We start from the raw sequence: 19,411 nt of genomic DNA, 5'->3' as shown, positions 1-19,411 counted from the left end.
TGAACTAGAGAGTAATATAGTAACAGGTAGAGATATGAGAACAAATAAAGTCAGAGACTCTGATGCTAAAAGATGGATCCTGTGAACCTGAGACAAGAATATTATTGGTTCTACAGTTCACAGGTCCTTTTCACTGTTGCCAAAGCACTGAACATTTATCTGCATTAGAGATATAGGCATGTTTCAGTTACACATTCCTTGAGGGCAGGTATTATGCATTTCATATTTCTATTTCTAGTGCTTAACAGTCTGAACACATAACAGATGCTCAAAATGCTTAAAATAAAAACTGGCAATCCCAATATTTAAACTATAAATTTCCCTTGCTGCATTTTTAAGAAAACTTGAAAATTTAAGAGGTACACAGAGCAGGTGCTCAATAAACATATAAGCAGGTGTTCACTGCTTCCTTTTTGAAGGCACACCTATAACAGATTTGGGGGAAAAAAATCAGATTTTTAAATTTAGGAAAATGATGGTGAGAATGATGCTAGAAACAAATATAGTATCTATCTACTGTCTGATAAACCTGTCTGATAAACAGTAATACCTGATTAAAGTTGGAGCAGACCCTACATTTGTGTGGGAGGCCAATGGACTCAATACCTGTGTTATCTATAACCTCCTTCTGCCAAAGACTGGTATAGGAAAAAAAAAGACTTTTTTGTTTTCTTTCTCAGTGAGGTTTACATGTGATCTAATGACAGACAGCAGGATAATTACCTTTTTAGATTACTAGTCTTTTGATATAAGCTTTTAAGTTGCTACCAATGGTTAGCTAAGAGTCAAAAATCTTTATGAAAATGAAAATTGCTATTAATTAAAACATTTTGTAAAGTTTCACACACATATCACACATTTGATTCAATAACAGGCTATAGTACAAAAGCACTAAAAGTCTGAAAGCTATTCTCTGAGAATGACAGGTTTTTCTTTCCTCTTCCAGTGAAGAAGAAAGACAGCATTTACTTACATATTAGTCATATAATAATCAAAAATTACTTTACTTTCCCAATGTAAGAGACTGGTATAATCCTTAGATTGAAAATATAAGGTGAAAACTACCACATATAAGGTGAAAATTTAAGAGGTAAACATTTCATTTTTAGTTTGCTTGATCATAAAGTTTTCTTTTAAATCAATAACGTTTAAATGCAAAAAAAAGAGAAAAGAATTATATCGCCAATTTCTGGGTAGAAGTTATTTTTTAATATGGAACCATTTGAACAATAATACAATAAACAAAATTAGATATATCCGGTTACTCTTGATAAACTAAAATACCATGTGTTTAATATTTACTATATAATAAAATACATAATATCAAATATTTACTATATAGTTATATGTAACAGAATGCTACTTAAAATGAATTAATTAGTAGGATAAATTAGTCTTAAAACTATTCAAATAATATCCATTTGATTTGCTAATTCTTAGTTATTACAGATGACATTTGCTGGAGTTTTGTTGGTGCTTGTTTGTTTGTTAATCCTCATCCGAGGATATATTTCCATTGATTTTTTTTTTAGGGAGAGTGGAAGAGAGAAGGAAAGACAGAGAGAAACATCAATGTGAGAGAAACACATCGATTGGTTGCCTCCTGCATGAAGCCTGGTGAGGGCTCGGGCCGAGGAGGAGCCTGCAACCGAGGTACATGCCCTTGACTGGAATCAAACCTGGGACTCTTTGGTCTACACTGAGCCACACCTGCTAGGGCTAGATTTACAGTTTTGATACATTTGTCAATTAATAATACTAACCAGTTTGGCTCAGTGGATAGAGTGTTGACCCGCAGACTGAAGGGTCCTAGGTTTGATTCTGGTCAAGGGCTTGTACCTTGGTTGCAGGCTCGATCCCTGGCCCTGGACAGGGCACTTGCAGGAGGCAACCAATGGATGTGTCTCTCTCACATCAATGTTTATCTTTCTTGGTCTCACCCCCTCCCTTCCACTCTCTCTAAAAAAATCAATGGAAAAATATCCTCGGGTAAGGGTTAACAAACAAAAATTCATAATGCTAATGACAAATCATGATTTGATACAGAGAGCCACACTACACTCTTCCACTGACATCCCCATTCAAATGGTATTGCTATTGCTTATACTGCTGAATCTTCTCTTATTTTCTGAACCCAAAAAAGTTACATCATTTTTAACTCTATAATACTACGAGAGGCCCAATGCACGAAATTCGTGCAAGGGGCTCAGCCCTCGCAGCCCCGGCTCGTCCGGAAGGTCACCTGGAAGGATGTCCAGAAGGTCATTCAGCTGTCAGGTCTAATTAGCATATTACGCTTTTATTACTATAGATGATATTTTGAAATATTCAATATCTTCATTTTCAAGCAATGAATAAAAATCATATATTTGAATGTCATTTTTAATCAGGTCAAATCTCATCCTTCATGCTAAGAGGTAGCATAAGATACAGTAAATTGTGGGCTCTGTTGCTGGGCTATCTGCATTTGAATCCTAGCTCTGCCACTGAAGTTTCCTTGGGAGGAGGATGATAATTCTATAACTTAATGGTTTAACATATATTTTGCACAGTGTTTAGAATGGAGTGGTATATAAAAATTAACAATCACTTTTATTATTATAACTAGAGGCCTGATGCATGAAATTCATGCAAGAGTCGGCCTTCCTTCCCCCAGCTGCCAGCACCCGGGACCTGGGCTTCCTTCCAGCCGACAACAGGCACCCGGGACCCGTGCTTCCCTCTGGCTGCCGTTAGGCACCAGGGCTTCCCTCGCAGACCCGGCTTCATCCAGAAGGTCATCCAGAAGGACATCTGGTCTAATTAGCATATTATACTTTTATTATTATAGAAGACCAAGATGGGAAACATTTGGTAGGTTTTAACAAAATTGTCCCAGTAAATGGAAGAAAAATTCAACAGTTGGTCAAGAGAAGAATCTGCATTATGGGTGTTCCTGACTTTATATTGCCTCCACAGGCTCCATCTGTCCCATGTGGCATCCCTCTTGCTGCAGGAGTGCCCACCAATATGATGAAGATCAAAATATTTAACTGATATCTGTCTGCTATCCCCACCAATGTCCTATGAAAACTACAATTCCTACAAGGCACTCAAGAATGATTTCAATGACAGATAGCCACAGCCTTGAGGCACCAAAAAGGTACCAGCCATTTGACACTTAAAGAGCCAGTGCTGCTACACTGGTAATTCCAGTGTGGATCCCCAGCAGAATACAACTGGCCTCACTTGAGGTGGGCAGAACACAGATACAAACTGGTCTTCTGAAGTCTATACAGATCCAGTGGTGATGCTTAGAAGGCAGAACTTGTTGGAGGGAGGGGAGGGGAAGGAGACTAGAATGAGTAACCAAGCAACCAGAAAGAATGTTGTTGGTCTTCTTCTTGGACTGGGCAAGGTCCTGAAGGCCCCTGCTGTACCAAGCATTAACCCTTTCTTTTCAGAATCATAGGAATTCAGGAGAAGTTTCTGGAGAGATGCTGTGATGGGGAATACCTGGGGAACTCAAGACAAAATGTATTAAACAACCTACATGAAAGTATTACAACCAATGTGAACAATCATTAGAATTGTACTGGCATATAACACCTGAATATCAGCCCTGGTTTGGAGGATCAAAGGAATGAGAAAGGCCAAGGTCCAACTAACTTTGTATTAAACTATGGCTAACTTAAAGCTGTTTTACATCAGTTTCATAACTACATGATTGTAAACTGTTGGTTATAAGAACTCAGCAAATTGCACAATCAGACACTCACAGCAACAGTGGAAGGGGAAGTTACAGGTTGAGATGTTTCCTGGAGCCAATAAGATAATAAAATAATTTTGCATAACTATATAATTATATTAACATACCAAACTGAAGAAGAAAAAGAATTCCTCAAGTCATTTTATTATTTCAGGAATGCCAAAGAATCCAAATCTGTCTTTACAATCTTACTCACCTGCCACTCTCTCATCTGTTTCCCTGTTACCATCATCTGAATATCTTGCAAAATCTAAAGAATCAAGGGTACTGATGCTCCCAGCTCTATCTGTAATAAAGAGAAAAATAAAAGAATTTAACAAATTTTTATTTAATTATCAAAATAAGGTAATAGCAATCAATTATTTACAATAATTTCTAGTTAATAAAACTATGATTCTAAGATCTAGGAATTCTATTAAAGCAATAAACTAAGGTAAAAATGCCCACACCAATTAAACAAACTCGTTTCCCTGCCCAAATCTCTGGCTAACTCCTGAATAATGCACATGCAGGGCATAATGCAACCAACCAACCTAAAGCGAAAAAAAGAAGAAATAAAATTTTTGGACTGCTGCCCAAGAGTTGCAGATTGAGTCTGACTAGATAATTTCTTATTAAAAAAATATAAAGGTTGAAAAAATAGGGCGGAATCCTGTCTCCACAACAATAACACACATTGTCCACCACACAGTCCAAAATTTCTTAATACACAAGAACTAGTAAATGTGACTCAGCCTCAAGAGAAAACACTATCAACAGGGACCAATCCCAAAATAATCCAGATGTTAGAATTAGTAGACTAACATTTTAAAATAGCTATTATAATTACGCTCAGTGAAGTAAATGCAAGTGTACAATGAACGAAAGGAGAGGAAATCTTAGCAGAAAGACAGACTATAAAAAATTTCCAGTGGAAATTCTAGATCTGAAAAAATGTGTCATTAGGCAATTTCATCCTTTTGCAAACATCAGAGCATACTTATACAAACCTAGATGGTAACTGCGCCCAGACTATAAGCCTGTACATCATGTTACCATACAAAACAAAATGACATTAAATTCAGTATAAGAAAAAATGATCAAGAGACATAGTAAACATGGGATGTATAAGACTGTTGCTGGTGTAACATGGTACACTGTTTTACAACAAATTTTCATTCATAAGTAGAAATACTTTAAAATAATGATAAAAAGTAGTACATAAACCAGTAATAGCCATTTATTATCATTATTACGTATCATGTGCTGTACATAATTACACATACTACACTTTTATATAAATGGCAGCATAGTAGGTTTGTTTATACCAGCATCACCAGAAACACATGAGTAATGAACTTTTAAGTTATGACAGTATGGTGTCACCAGGTGATAAGAATTTTCAACTCCATTATAATCTTATTGGACCACTATGTATATGTGATCTGTCCTTGACTGAAACATTATGTAGCGCATGACTGTATTCACAATAACAAACGAACCAGATGTCCATCAACGCATGAATGAATAAAATGTAGTATATCCATGCAATGTAATATTATTCGGCCATCAAAAAGAAATGAAGTACTCATATGTGCTAAAACATAAACCTTGAAAAAATGCTAAGTGAAAGAAACCAGACACATAAGGCCATATATTGTACCAATCCATTCATATGAAATGTCTAGAATAGGCAAACCTATAGAAACATAAATAGATGAGTAGTTGCCAGAGGCTAGTGATAGAGGAGAATGGGCAGTGACTACTAATGTGTATAGGCTTTCTTTTAGGGGTGCTGAAAATGTTCTGGAATATAGTGATGATGATTGTGCAAGTTTTTAAATACATTAAAAACTACTGAATTACATACTTTAATGGTGATTTTTTTGTACATGAATTACATGGCATTTGAATTATACCTTACTTTAATAAAAATACAAGAAAGTGTTGGCCAGTATCCATAGAAACTGGAACCCTCATATATTGCTTCTGGGGATGAAAATGGTGCAGCCACTTTAGAAAACAGTTTGGCAATTCTTCAAAAGGCTAAACATAAGAGTTACCACATGACCTAGCAATTCCTCTTTCATCCAAGAGAAATAAAAACATGTGTCCACACAAAATCTTGTACACAATTGTTCATAGCAGCATTATTCATAAAAGCAAAAAAGTGGAAATAACCAAATGTCTATTACCTAATGGAGAAATAAAATGTAGTATGTAAATCCATATAATTGAATATTATTCAGCAATAAAAAGGACTGAAATATTGATACATGATACAACATGGATGGAGCTAGAAAATATTATCCTAAATGAAAGAAGCCAGTTACAGAAGAACCACATCCTGTATTACTTCATCCATAAGAAATGTACAAAATTGGCAAATATATAGAGGAAGAAAGAAGATTGGTAGTTCCCTAGGACTGGAGAGTGGGGATGAATAGGATATTTGGTAATGGCTGAGAGACTTTTTTTGGGGGGTGATGAATATAATCTAAATTTGATTAGGTCAGTGGTCGGCAAACTGCGGCTCGCGAGCCACATGCGGCTCTTTGGCCCCTTGAGTGTGGCCACGAAGTTTCAATTGCACTGTACGTGCGCGCCCGCACGTGGTATTTTGTGGAAGAGCCACACTCAAGGGGCCGCAGTTTGCCGACCACTGGATTAGGTGGTGGTTGTACAACTCTATAAATATACTGAAAACAAACACTGAATAGGTAACTTTTAAAATTGTTTAAATAAAGTTATTAATAAAAGAAGAAACATCTTTAGAGTACGTTTAGAAAAATGGCAACTGAAATTTCATATTTAACAAAAATATCCTTCCAAAATGAAGGCAAAATAAAGTTAATCAGTTTCCTAAATATTTTTCACAAAGGCCCTTTTCTCTCTCTCTCAAATCAATATTTTAAAAAAGGAAATAAATTTCAAAATATAGTAGATAAACTTTATAAGGCTTTTGATTTAGACATCTTTTAAATAGGTGAAAAATATGACAGGCTGGAATAAACCACTGACCTGTAACTATACCTGCTTGGAAATAACTAATATGATCTATTATAAAATGGAGTCCCTATATCACTATATACAAAGTACCTAAAATTTTCAGCTCTTCAAAAAAAAATTAATCTAACTACTTTACTCCAATGTTTTGTACCACACCACCATAAACAAGAGCTTTCCCCACTAGTTACATAAATATACATATTATAAATTATCCTAATATATAAAAAGCCAGGGGCCGTCACGACTGAAACAACTGGATGGATGACAGAACAGCAGGCTGCATGGGGCGACAAGGCTGGCAGGGGGGTTAGTGAGGGACAACCAAACGACTGAAAACCAGGCTGCATGGGGCGATCCGGCTGGCAGGGGGTTTAGTGAGGGACGACCAAACGACTGAACAGCAGGCTGCATGGGGTGACCAGGTTAGCAGGGGGGGCAGTTGGGGGTGACCAGGCCAGCAGGTGGGGCAGTGAGGGGAGACTAGGCCAGCAGGGGGAGGCAGTTAGGGGCGACCAGGCCGGCAGAGGGGGGCAATTGGGGGCAACTAGGCTGGCAGGAGGGACAGTAGGGGCGACCAGGCTGGTGGAGGGGGGGGCAGTTGGGGGCATCCAGGCTGGCGGTGGGGGGCGACCAGACTGGCGGGGGGGGGCAGTTGGGGGCGACCAGGCTGGCAAGGAGGGGGCAGTTGAAGGCAACCAGGTCAGTGGGGGGACAGTTAGGAGTGACCAGACCAGCGGGGGGGGGGGGGGGGGGGGAGGAACCGGGGGGGCAACCGGGCTGGTGGGGGGGGCAGTTAGGGGTGACCAGACCAGCGGGGGGGGGGGGGGGGGGGAGGAACCGGGGGGGCAACCGGGCTGGTGGGGGGGCAGTTAGGGGTGACCAGGCCAGCGGGAGGGGGCTGTTGGGGGTGACCAGGCCAGCAGGGGGTTAGATGGGGGCAACCAGATCTGCAGGCAGGTGAGCAGTTAGAAGCCAGCAGTCCCGTATTGTGAGATGGACATCCCCCGAGGGGTCCCAGATTGGAGAGGGTGCAGGCTGGGTTGAGGGGATCCCCCCCCCCCCCGCCGTCCCTGTGGACAAATTTCGTGCACCGGGCCTCTAGTTATAAAAATAAAGGTACATAGAAAACAAAATAAATATCCCAATCCCACTAAAATTGGGGATAAGATCAGATATCACTAAGGTTTTCCCCAGAATTTTCAGATATTCTTTTTTGAACTTTTTTGACCATGTCTAAGTATGTATATATATTTTTACAAAAATAGAATACATATAATATGTATCTTGCTTTTTAAAAATGAAGCTTATATAGTGAAAAGTTGACATATCATTAAGGCTATTTATAATAATAAAAGGGTAATATGCTAATTAGACCAGGTCGACCGGCTATCTTCCAGACGTCTGACTTCCTTCTGGACAAAGCCATGGTCATGGGGGCCGAGGCAGAGGCAGTTAGGGGAGATAAGGCCGGCAAGGGAGGGAAGTTGGGGGTGAGATGAGGCTGGCAGGGGTTGGGTAGTTGGGGGCAACCAGGCTGGCAGGGGAGGACAGTTGGGGGCGAGATCAGGCCAGCAGGGGAGGGCAGTTGGGGGTGAGATCACGCCGGCAGGGGAGAGCAGTTGGGGGCAAGATCAGGCTGGTAGGGGAGGGCAGTTAGGGGTGATCAGGCTGGCAGGGGAGAGCAGTTAGGGGTGAGATCAGGCTTGCAGGGTAGGGCAGTTAGGGGTGATCAGGCAGGCAGGCAGAGAGGTTAGGGGCGATCAGGCAATTAGCGGCGATCAGGCAGGCAAGAGAGTGGTTAGTAGCCAGTGGTCCCAGATTGCAAGAGGGATGTCCCCCAAGGGATCCTCAATTGGAGAGCGTGAAGGCTGGGCTGAGGGGGACTCCCCCCCCCCCCCCCCCGTGCACAAATTTCATGCATTGGGCCACTAATCCTATATAATAAAAGCCCAGCGACAGAATGACCAGAACAACCGGTCGGCCAGTCGCTATGATACACACTGACCACCAGGGGCAGACGCTCAGTGCAGGAGCTGCCTCCTGGTGGTCAATGCGCTACCACAGTGGGAGCGCTGCTTGGCTGACCGGGATGAGCAGCTACAACTGCTGCGAACCCCAGGCTGACAGGCAGGAAACTGGTCTGCGATAGTCGCCTCCTTGCCAACCCCAGGCTCCTCCTCCTCGCTCCCTGCCACCTCCTCCGGATGCCCGCAGGCCACGCAGCGCCACAGCGGGGCTCGCAGAGCTGACCATGGAGGTTGGGAGGCAGAGTCGTGTCAGGCTCCGCAGGACTGAGGCCTACTCGGCCGCCTCTCAGTGCTATTGTTCCTGGGCCGGGCCCTGACTGGGTCCCCTGGAGAGGCGAGTTCTCTGGCTCCACAGAAGATGCCAGACTAGGGGGCAGCTGCTCAGAGGGCAGGTCCACAACCACTCAGCAGACTGGGATGAGCAGTGCTCCCACAGTGGCCCAATCCCCGTAGTCCACGCCCCTCACCAGTGCACGAATCCTTGATACATACTGCTTAAACTGATTTCCAGAATAAGTATACATAGCAATCTGAGTTTCATCAGCACCATATAATAGCCGTTGTCAATCAGTATTTTAAAACGCACCAACTTAACATACTATACAATTATATCTTAATTACGTAGGCATCTCTTTGATCCCTAGTGAACTTGCACTTTCTTTAAAAAACATATTGGCCATCTACCTTTTGGGGGTATGTGTGTGAATTTTCTATTCACATTCTTTGACCATGTATCTAACATCTTGACTTTCTGGATATATTACTTTATCTGGCCATTACTGACCTAACCAGAAACTCTACTTTCATACCATACTCTATGCTCTTAGTCACGTGTCTTAGCTACTCATTAGTTTATTCTGATGTCTCTAACCTGTATATTTAAACATGTACATCAAATAGGATGAACTTACATCAACCAATATTCTGGTTTTGTAATGCCACACCTCACTGTTTTAGTTAGTCCTGATGTTCATGGAATGTTAAGTACTGAAGTTGGCTGCTTTCAGATAAATATTTTTTATGATGTGAAGTATCCATCTAATGTTAGTTTTCTAAGTATTTCTTTCTCTTCCTCTTTTTAATATTTTTAATCAGACATAAAGGTACAGGTTAGAGCCTAGCTGATCACCATACATTATCCCTCCATTATACTCTGAAAGAAACCACCTATGCAATAGGAAAATTCCTTGAGGAAAGCAAACACAGTTTAATTTTATTAAAACACAGCATTAATATGGCCACTGAAAAATATATTCTAAATATTTTTTATAGTTCCAAGCCCCAATACTTTCTATTTTCCAAGAAAAAAAAGCCACAATACTTTTTAAATAACAATAACTATGATGTCATAAAATTCATGTCGTAATTCATTAAAATGTATTCCACCATGTCAGGAAAATAATTATTTATGAAGAAAGTAATTTAAACTTTTATTGCACCAACACAAATAACAGATTTTGTAAATAAAAAGTACTTTGAATTTAAGAGTTATATAAGGTAATATTATAGCTCTAAGATAAGTATGCTTCTTTAGATGTAGCCACATTTTTTTTTCAGGGCAAGCAAATGCCCTTCCAAATACTCTAATATAAAAGAAGAGTCTGGAAAAATTAACCTCTTTTATTAAGAAAGAAGCTACAGCCCAGCCAGTGTGGCTTAGTGCTTGAGCATGGACCTATGGGGGTTCGGGCTTGATGATCCCCGCCCCCGGCCCTGTGTGAGGCATGTAGGAGGCAGCCAATTAATGATTCTCTCTCATCATTGATGTTTCTATCCCTCTCCCTTACTCTCTGAAATCAATAAAATATATTTATTAAAAAAAGAAAGAAGCTACATATTCTAACATGAACTGTATCAGCATTTCTTCAAATTCCAGGATTGTATAACTTCTTAATAATAATTTACTTTATAACTCAGAAACTGAATGATCAGGGACTTTCATCATAATCCACAAACCGGTAAAACCTGTATGTAAGTTTTACTAAGTCTGAAAACTAAATGGATTATACAGTGTGACTATAAGTCATGTGGACTGACTTTATAAATCATGCATGTAAGTAGTCTTATTCATATCTACACTTAATACTTTAGTACTGATGACAGAATGAAATTTTATATCATTTAAAAAATTAGTTTCAGATGCTTGAAAAGGTATCTTTTATGGAAACTAAATAGCACTTTAAAAATTAAATGTATCAGGAAGACTGACCAGCTGCTGACTAATAAAGAGCATTGGTTAATTCAATTAAAACATCTGTTGAATTACTGTGTACCAGATTACTGACAGAAAGGTACAGTAAAATATTAAAAAATAATTTTTTAAAGATGTGGATATAAAAGTCCATGTAGGTTTGTTGTATATGCTTATATGTGCTTTATATGTTTTTGTAAATGTATACAATAAGTTATTAATACTAATTGAGAAGTAAAATTAAAGTTTTTCATTACACACTCTATACTGTTTGAATATTTTTTAAATTCAACCCTCACCAAGGATATGTTTTCACTGATTTTTTTTTAGAGAGATAGGGAGGGAGGGAGGGAGAGAGTAAGAGAGAGATTTAAAAAAAAAAATCCATCAGTTGTCTCCAGTGGGGATTGAACCGCAACCTACAATCAAACCTGCCATCCTTTGGTATATGAAACAACACTCCAACCAACTAAGCCACTGGCTAGGGCTGTTTGAATTTCTTTGTATGTGTTTTGATATCTTTTCTCCAAAAAATTCAATATTTTATAATAGTGAATTTTATAATTAAAGTCTTGAAAGTACTCAATTCACAACTAAAGAATAGGAAGAAATATAGTATTAAGGAATTAACTTTTATATTCTAATTCTTTCAGTAAAGGTCATTTATTGAATCATGCCTAAAAAAAACCTACGTCATGGTAAATAATAAAGAAATGTATAGTATATAAGTTTAATCAATAATAAAGATAATAAATCTCACTCATATATGGGATATAATGATCAACATGATTTTATGAACAAGAATAGATCCAGAGACAAATGGTAGTGGAGGGGGGTGGTTAGAGAGCAAACAAAGGACTTGCATGCATGCATATTAGCATAACCAATGGACACAGACACTGGGGTGGTAGGGGCTTGCCCGGGCTGGGAATAGCTGGGAGGGGGTGAGGGGTGGGTGTGTCAATTGGGGAAAAAGGAGACATATGTAACACTTTAGACAATAAAAAAATAAAGATAATAAATTTACCTTACTTTAAAACCTGAGGTTGTGTATAAGCATTTTAATGCTACCCATTTAAAATTGAATCTTAGAGATCTGTCAATGGCAAAAATCACATTTATATTTTCTGATCCTCAATTCTTTTCTGATGATTGGGCTCATTTCACTGATCCTGTATTTAAAATACTTGAGAGTGAGAAGTAATCTTAGAGATATTTCAACACTCTCATCTTTACAGATGAGCAAAACTGAGCTATGTATTCATGAATTCTACAAATACCTACTAACCCACGGTGGGGAGTAGAAAGATAAAAGTCCTTGCCTCAAATGAACTTATAAACCACTGGAATTAAGTCATGCACACAGATAATAATGATTCAATCAGATCACTTTATGTTAAAGGTTAATCTGTGAGCAAGTTAGGAGTAGAATTCTAGTCTCTCAGTTCGCAGTCCATCTTTTCTTTGTCACAAGATTCCACAATGAGTTCAACTTTAAAGCCAAAAGATTTAAACTTAGGAAGAGATTTAAACACAAATTTATTGACAAACCATTCACTTAAATTTCTATAATGCTAGATGATTTTACCATATGAATAGTTGTCAGATAAAGAGGAGGATTATTAATAACAATAGTTATGATACTTAACATTTTTGACCACTATTTTGTGCCACTTTTTGCAGATAACTCCCGTAAGAGGGGTCACTACCATCTGCATTTCACAGTAATAAAAGAAAGAAGACTATTCACAGTTGTGCAAGTAGGAAGCAATTGAACAGGAGGAAGCAACTTTAAAAGGTTTCAGTTGGAGTGACAGGAACAAATAGCTTCTAAAATCAAGTAAAAATAAGAATGAAGATTAAATGCACTGTTATAAGTCTAAAACTGATGGTCCAGATGGGAGCTAAAGGCTTGAACTAAGGCAGCACTCAAGCATAGAACCTGATAAATGGTTAGAAATAACAGAAAAGCCCTGACTGGTTTGGCTCAGTGGATAGAGCGTCGGCCTGCGGACTGAAGGGTCCCGGGTTCGATTCCGGTCAAGGGCATGTACCTTGGTTGCGGGCACATACCCAGTAGGGAGTGTGCAGGAGGCAGCTGATCGATGCTTCTCTCCCATCGATGTTTCTAACTCTCTATCCCTCTCCCTTCCTCTCTGTAAAAAATCAATAAAATATATTTAAAAAAAAAAAAAAAGAAAAAAGAAATAACAGAAAATATGATGTCACTACTTTGAGCAACCTATCCATCTACAACAGGACCAGCTGGTTTCAAAAACATATGAACATCATTTCTGACTGCTGGGAATTTCTGAAATAATAGGTAGGAAAATCTGGAAGAAGGCTACACCCCTGATTGCACTGTGTGGTCTCCTCCTTGAGACTTAGTCATGCTCCACGATTAGACTAGAAACTTAGATGTAACCATGCAGCAAAGCTTCAAGATAAAAAAAGAGAGCAATGCCTTAAACTTATACATAAGAAAAATAATGATTTGTTAGATGCCTGAATCCTCACTGCTATTGTGAGATGAATTTGGGGGCAGGTTTGCCCCTAAGGTGATCCCCCTACTTGAATGGCAAACTAATTCAGGCTTGTAAAACTATTTCAATCAGAAGAACTGGTGACTATATTTGGCTCTAATTTGAAGCTAGTTGATCCTACAATCACATGTAGTATGTGCATTTCCTGATTTGGATAATGTTGAGTGCTGTGCAGTATAGACACCTTATTGACACTAACTGATGCTTTAGGCAGATTATTCACCTCGCCTTAGTGTGTTGCTACAGTTTATTAATTATTATTATTATTTTTTTTAATCCTCACCCAAGGACATGGCGAGAGGCAATATCCTTAGAGAGAGAGAAACAGAAAGAGAGACAGAGAGAAACATTGATGAAACATCAATGAGTTGGCTTCTTTACGCTCCCTGACTGGCATCACTTTATTTTTTAAACAATCAATTTTGTACTACTTGACTAGCCTTCTGCATTAAGATGACTGACTATTCTGACTGAGTTAATAAGATATATGTACTCTGAATGAATTACTAAAATATTTTGCCTGATTATATACTAAAACTAGAGGTCCGGTGCACAAAAATTTGTGCACTAGGGGGTCCCTCAGCCCAGCCTGTGCCCTCTCGCAGTCTGGGACCCCTCAGGGGATGTCCACCTGCTGGCTTAGGCCTGCTCCCCGGGGGATTGTGCCTAAGCTGGCAGTGATACATCCCTTGGGGAATGTCCACTTGTACTAAAATGATCTGAGAACTTTTTACTGAGCCTGTGTCTCAAAGTTGACATAAGACAGTAGTTGTGGTATAATGGAGAGAGTGCAGACTTTGAAGTCAGTGATCTGGGTTGGAATCCCAGTCTTGCCATTTAAGAGATGACATGTGGTAAAATATAAAAGGACCTACAAATAAAAAGTAAGTCCCTGTGCACATCTCCCAACCACCAATCCTCCTCTGCAGCAATGATCATTGTTTAGGCTCTGCTGTATGTATCCTTTCAAAACATGCCAGGCATATGCAAATTTCTCCCTTTTTTATACATAAATGAAAACATATACATATTGGCTGCATCCTAATTTATTCAATTTATAACTTGATCATTCCAGATCAGTATATGTAGATTATATATTTAAACTAATTAATCCCTTACTATTGAACATTTAGGTTGTTTTCAATTTTTAATGCCTTTACTTAAAATGGCATTTTAATAAATCTTGGTTCAAGTGTTTCAATACAAACAAGCATGTCTATAACAAATTATAGAAATGAAAAGGGAAATTGAAGGGTCCAGTGAGAACATAGATTCATAAATCACCTATCAATACAGGCTACCTTTGGTCATCTTATTTAAAGGATTAGTAAACAAAAATCAGTATTGTTACTATTGTAACTTATTAAAGGGTACAAAATGCAAATGTTGATCTTTAAGAACAATGATAAAATGTGACTAGAGATTTTAACATTCATAAATTTCATCATTCCACCTTACATTCTTTGGTCAACCATCCTTACATATCTATCCCTGAAGGAAAAAAACCCACAAAATTAAATCCTTACCATGACGGTAAAAGAATGCTTATAATAAGGAGCTGTACTCATGACTAGAAAAATTAGAAACTTTTGACTTTTGTAGGTCCTTTTCTAGCGGTAATCCTACTTCCATACACAAATACAGAATACTTACAAGATACAAATACAATGCAACAACAACAAAAAAACTATTGGTATAAAGTAGTTTTGTTCACTTAAAACATGGTAAATATATCCTAAAAGAAATTTGTGTCAAGATTATACTAAGAATTATTAACTTATTCCAAACAGAACTGATCCTCAAGTTTACAACAGGAAATTGGGAATAAACTGGTACATATGTAATCATTTAGTTTGTCAGCAAAGAATGACATTTTTTAATACTGTTTTTTTTTTTGCAAATTTACTTAATAGATGATATATAAGATACTAATATTCAATATAAGGTAACAGAAAATGTAGAACACAAGTCAGACACAGATGTAGAAATAAGTTATTATGCAAAATATAATCTTTGTGTTCATATATCAGAGACAAGATGGTATTTCATGTATCCCAAACACCAAACTCTGTCCACACTGCACAGATTATAGGATTAGGTGCCAATTAACGGTGGAACTGTAGTCAATTTCCATTACAAAATTTCCTTGTTTTGCCATAATTAATCATATGCACATTTTGCAAAGCACTGTTCATACTGTTTTAAGTGCTTTTTAAAAAGAAAAGTGCAAAGGACAACACCATATAACCACCACCCAATACGAACTGTTAACATTTTTCATATAAATTTCAAAATTTAAAAAGAAATAACACATTCATGTCCCTAATGTTTCTCTCCTCAAAGGCAATCAGAATACCCAATATAATTTAATACAGCAATGTGTGGTGATGAACATTAATTATACTTGTAGTAATAATTTCACAATATACACATATCAATCATTATGTTATACTAGAGGCCCAGTACACGAAATTGGTGCACAGGTAGGGTCCCTAGTGGCTGCCATCTGTCAGCTGCCGGCCGGGGCCTCCATTCCCTGGCTGCCAGCCAGGGCCTTCCTTCGTTCCGCACCACCCCCTGGTGGTCAGCGCACATCATAGTGAGCAATCGAACTCCTGGTCAGTCGTACTCCCAAAGGGACACTTTGCATATTAGGCTTTTATATATATAGATATCTAAAACTAATACAATATTATTCGTTAATTATATCTCAAAAAATTGCGATTCTAAAGCAAATACTCATATGATAAGGGAGTTAAATGAAGTAGATCAATCCAAAATTTATACAAACTCCAAAAAAGTCTATCAAAGAGGCACTGCATCCAAAATATGGCCAAATAGCAAGACACTATTTATATATTAACAAGTATGTTTTTAGTATCAATAATTTAGAAACCATAATTCATCATTAACTCTCACGGTACTTATTGGGTGAAGCCAGTAAAAACAACTACCTATAAGAAAAATATAGGCTGTTAATGTAAGGGTGGGGCAAAAGTAGATTTATGGCTGTTCGTATGAATAACACAATAATTAATAAATAATAATACATGAATAAACTGTTTCCTTTACTCACAATTGTAAACCTACTTTTGCCCCCACCAGCCCTTTCTCAATTGATATTTGTAATTTAGATTTAACAGTGTATTTTTAGACCATGCTAAATATTCTTTTGCAGTTGATTATCATACAACCATGGGAGGAGACACTGTTAAAAGCCATTAAAAAAACAAAACAAAAAAACAAATTCACCAAATTTAGCTTCAGACCTAAAAATACTAGTAAACAAAATGAAAATTACACCAATTTCTGAAAGGTTCTCGTTCAACCAAGGTTTTTAAAAAACAAACAAGCATACATTCTGAACATCACCTCTAACTTTCTTGTTTGAAAACCAGAAAGTGTAATTTTAATTTTTGACAGAGGTCTGCTTTCCCTGATTAATACCCCTATCTTGCTTCCTTTTAGCCAAAGTACCACAATGGCTTAAAACATCAATCAGCATTTTTAGAGCTACCCAAATGGAAACACTTCATTAAGTGGAGAGCCCGATAATGGTAAACATGTTCCCAGAAGACGCTTTAAACAAGGAAAAATATAAAATAAATATTTTCTTTAACTCATTTCCTTTTCCTTTCCTCACTCAGGATAAAAAGTCTAAATTTGGCCAAATAATAAAGTCACTATTTGGTCAAAATTTAACATCTTTGAGGGTCAAATTTAAACATTACTTTCTCCACAAGGGCCATTTCAGTACCATAATTGATAATGATTTATCTATATCTGATTGTTTACACTATAATCTGTAGCACAGAAGACTATTCTATAGTTCTTTCATATGTTAGTTTTGCCTCTCCATCACGAACATGCATCATACATCTTCTGGATCCCTACAGTCCTTAACTGATCACACAATTAAGAAATATATTAATCAATGTAAAATACTGAACACCAACTATATTCAAACTACTGTACTAGGCAGTGAACATATCTGAATAAATTTCTACAAGAATTAATAATAATTTTAAAAGTTCGGAAAAGGCATAGGCAAGAAAAATGACAGTTATACAACAGATAAATATTCTGTTGATATTTTCTCTCCCAGAAACCAGGGGCAGCACTAAACCCAATTCCAATCTAACAGGCAGGAACTACTTTGTAAAGTGAAAGAGAAGGGAACTTTTAAAAGATTGTAATTATAACATTTTAGCACTGGTGATACTAGAAAAGGAACACTGAGCACAATGAGATATGTACTCTTTGAGAGCTCTGAGAAAGGGTAGGTAGTATCATGAAACAGAACATTTTAAAAATGGAGGAAGATGACAAAAAGATTGTAGACTCACAAGTGAAATTATCACATTTAAACATAAGTGACTGCCTCCTGGTAAATTAGTTGCCTTATAAAAATTTAAAGGCATGGTAAATGCCTTGCCTAAAAGAAATCCATCACTGAAAAGTAGAAGTTACCTGTTTTCCCCATGTGACCGTCTACTGTCTCTACCGTACAAAAAACTAGGCTCATCCTAAGAAAATAAGTCCTATTTTTATTAAAGCTCATTCCTTCAAGTGAAACCAGCATTCCTCTGGCTAAGATACTACAAGGTAAACAAAAGAAAAAATAAATGAGACTACATCAAACTAAAAAGTTTAATAAATTTTATTGATTTTTTTATTTTTTTATTTAGAGAGAAGAAGCGAGGGAGAGAGGGAGAGGGAGAAACATCAATGTGAGAGAGAAACATTGATCAGTTGCTTCCTGTATGAATTCCCATCGTACCCTGACCAGAAATCGAACCCGCCATCTTTTGGTACATGGGCCTATGCTCCAACTAACTGAGCCACACCAGCCAGGGCCAAACTGAAAGGTTTTAGCACAGCAAAGGAAACCATCAACAAAATGAAGACAATCCACTGATTGGGAGAACATATTTGTCAATTACATATCTGATAAGAGGTTAATATCCAAAATTTGTAAATAACTTATAAACTTTGATACCAAAAAACAAACAATCCAATTAAAAATGGGCAAAGGACATGAACAGAAACTTCTCCAAAAAAGACATAGAGATGGCCAATAGACATATGAAAAGATGTTCAGTGTCACTAATCGTCAGAGAAATGTAAATTAAAATCACAATAAGATATCACCTCACACCTGCCAAAATGGTTATCATCAATAAATCAACAAACAAGTGTTGGTGAGGATGTGGATTAAAGGGAACGCTCATGCACTGTTGGTGGGAGTGTAGATTGGTGCAAGCCCTGTGGAAAGCAGTATGGAGTTAGCCCAAAAAATTAAAAATGGAACTGTCTTATGACCCAGTGATTCCACTTCTGGGAATATATCCCAAGAAACCAAAAACAATAATTTGAAAGAATATTTGCACCCCTATGTTCACTGCAGCGTTATTTACATTAGCTAAGATCTGAAAGCAGCCTAAGTGTCCATCAGCAGATAAGTGGATAAAAAAAGCTGTGGGATGTTTACACAATGGAGTAACACTTGGCCATAAAAAACAAGGAACTCTGAAGTCTAAGTGTCTGGGACAAATCAGATATAATTGCAAACCCCAGTGTTTTTACACTCCTGTGCCTTATTAAAATATCCCAAAGGAATGGTATTTTCAGATTGCTGCCACTCATGGAGTTATTGAGATGGAACAATGTAAATCAGCTGCTAACAAATAATATAGGCCTTATAGATACCGAGTCTTAGGGCTGCACAAACAGTACACATTGCGCTTGTGTCCTGTTACATTCTTTTTTATCTAATTCTTTCAGCTGTTTGTTTAGTCCTTTATTCTCTTTAGAATACTAAGTCTAATATTCCCCAGATATTATTGTTTTTGTCTTGCCTCTCTGTGGTGCTATTTATTAAAAATCTCATAACAGATATTTCTGTGCAAAGCAC

General features: G+C 37.7%; 1 protein-coding gene across 4 annotated transcripts in view; it reads right to left on the bottom strand.

Moving 5' to 3' along the window:
- The window catches only part of RELCH (RAB11 binding and LisH domain, coiled-coil and HEAT repeat containing), a 103,166-nt gene that overhangs the window by 80,297 nt on the left and 3,458 nt on the right, over positions 1 to 19,411 (bottom strand). For all 4 annotated transcript variants that reach the window (XM_070420402.1, XM_070420404.1, XM_070420405.1 and 1 more), the window contains exon 2: positions 3,945 to 4,034. In XM_070420402.1, the coding sequence (XP_070276503.1) occupies positions 3,945 to 4,034 (90 nt within the window). The remainder of the gene's footprint in view (positions 1 to 3,944; positions 4,035 to 19,411) is intronic.

Source organism: Myotis yumanensis, unplaced genomic scaffold (assembly GCF_028538775.1).
Source record: "Myotis yumanensis isolate MYYU_CA2020_CCGP unplaced genomic scaffold, mMyoYum1.0.hap1 SCAF_7, whole genome shotgun sequence".
In the NCBI taxonomy this organism is placed as follows: domain Eukaryota; kingdom Metazoa; phylum Chordata; class Mammalia; order Chiroptera; family Vespertilionidae; genus Myotis; species Myotis yumanensis.
Note: the sequence above shows the minus strand (reverse complement) of the source record. Positions and strands in the feature narration are given on the sequence as shown.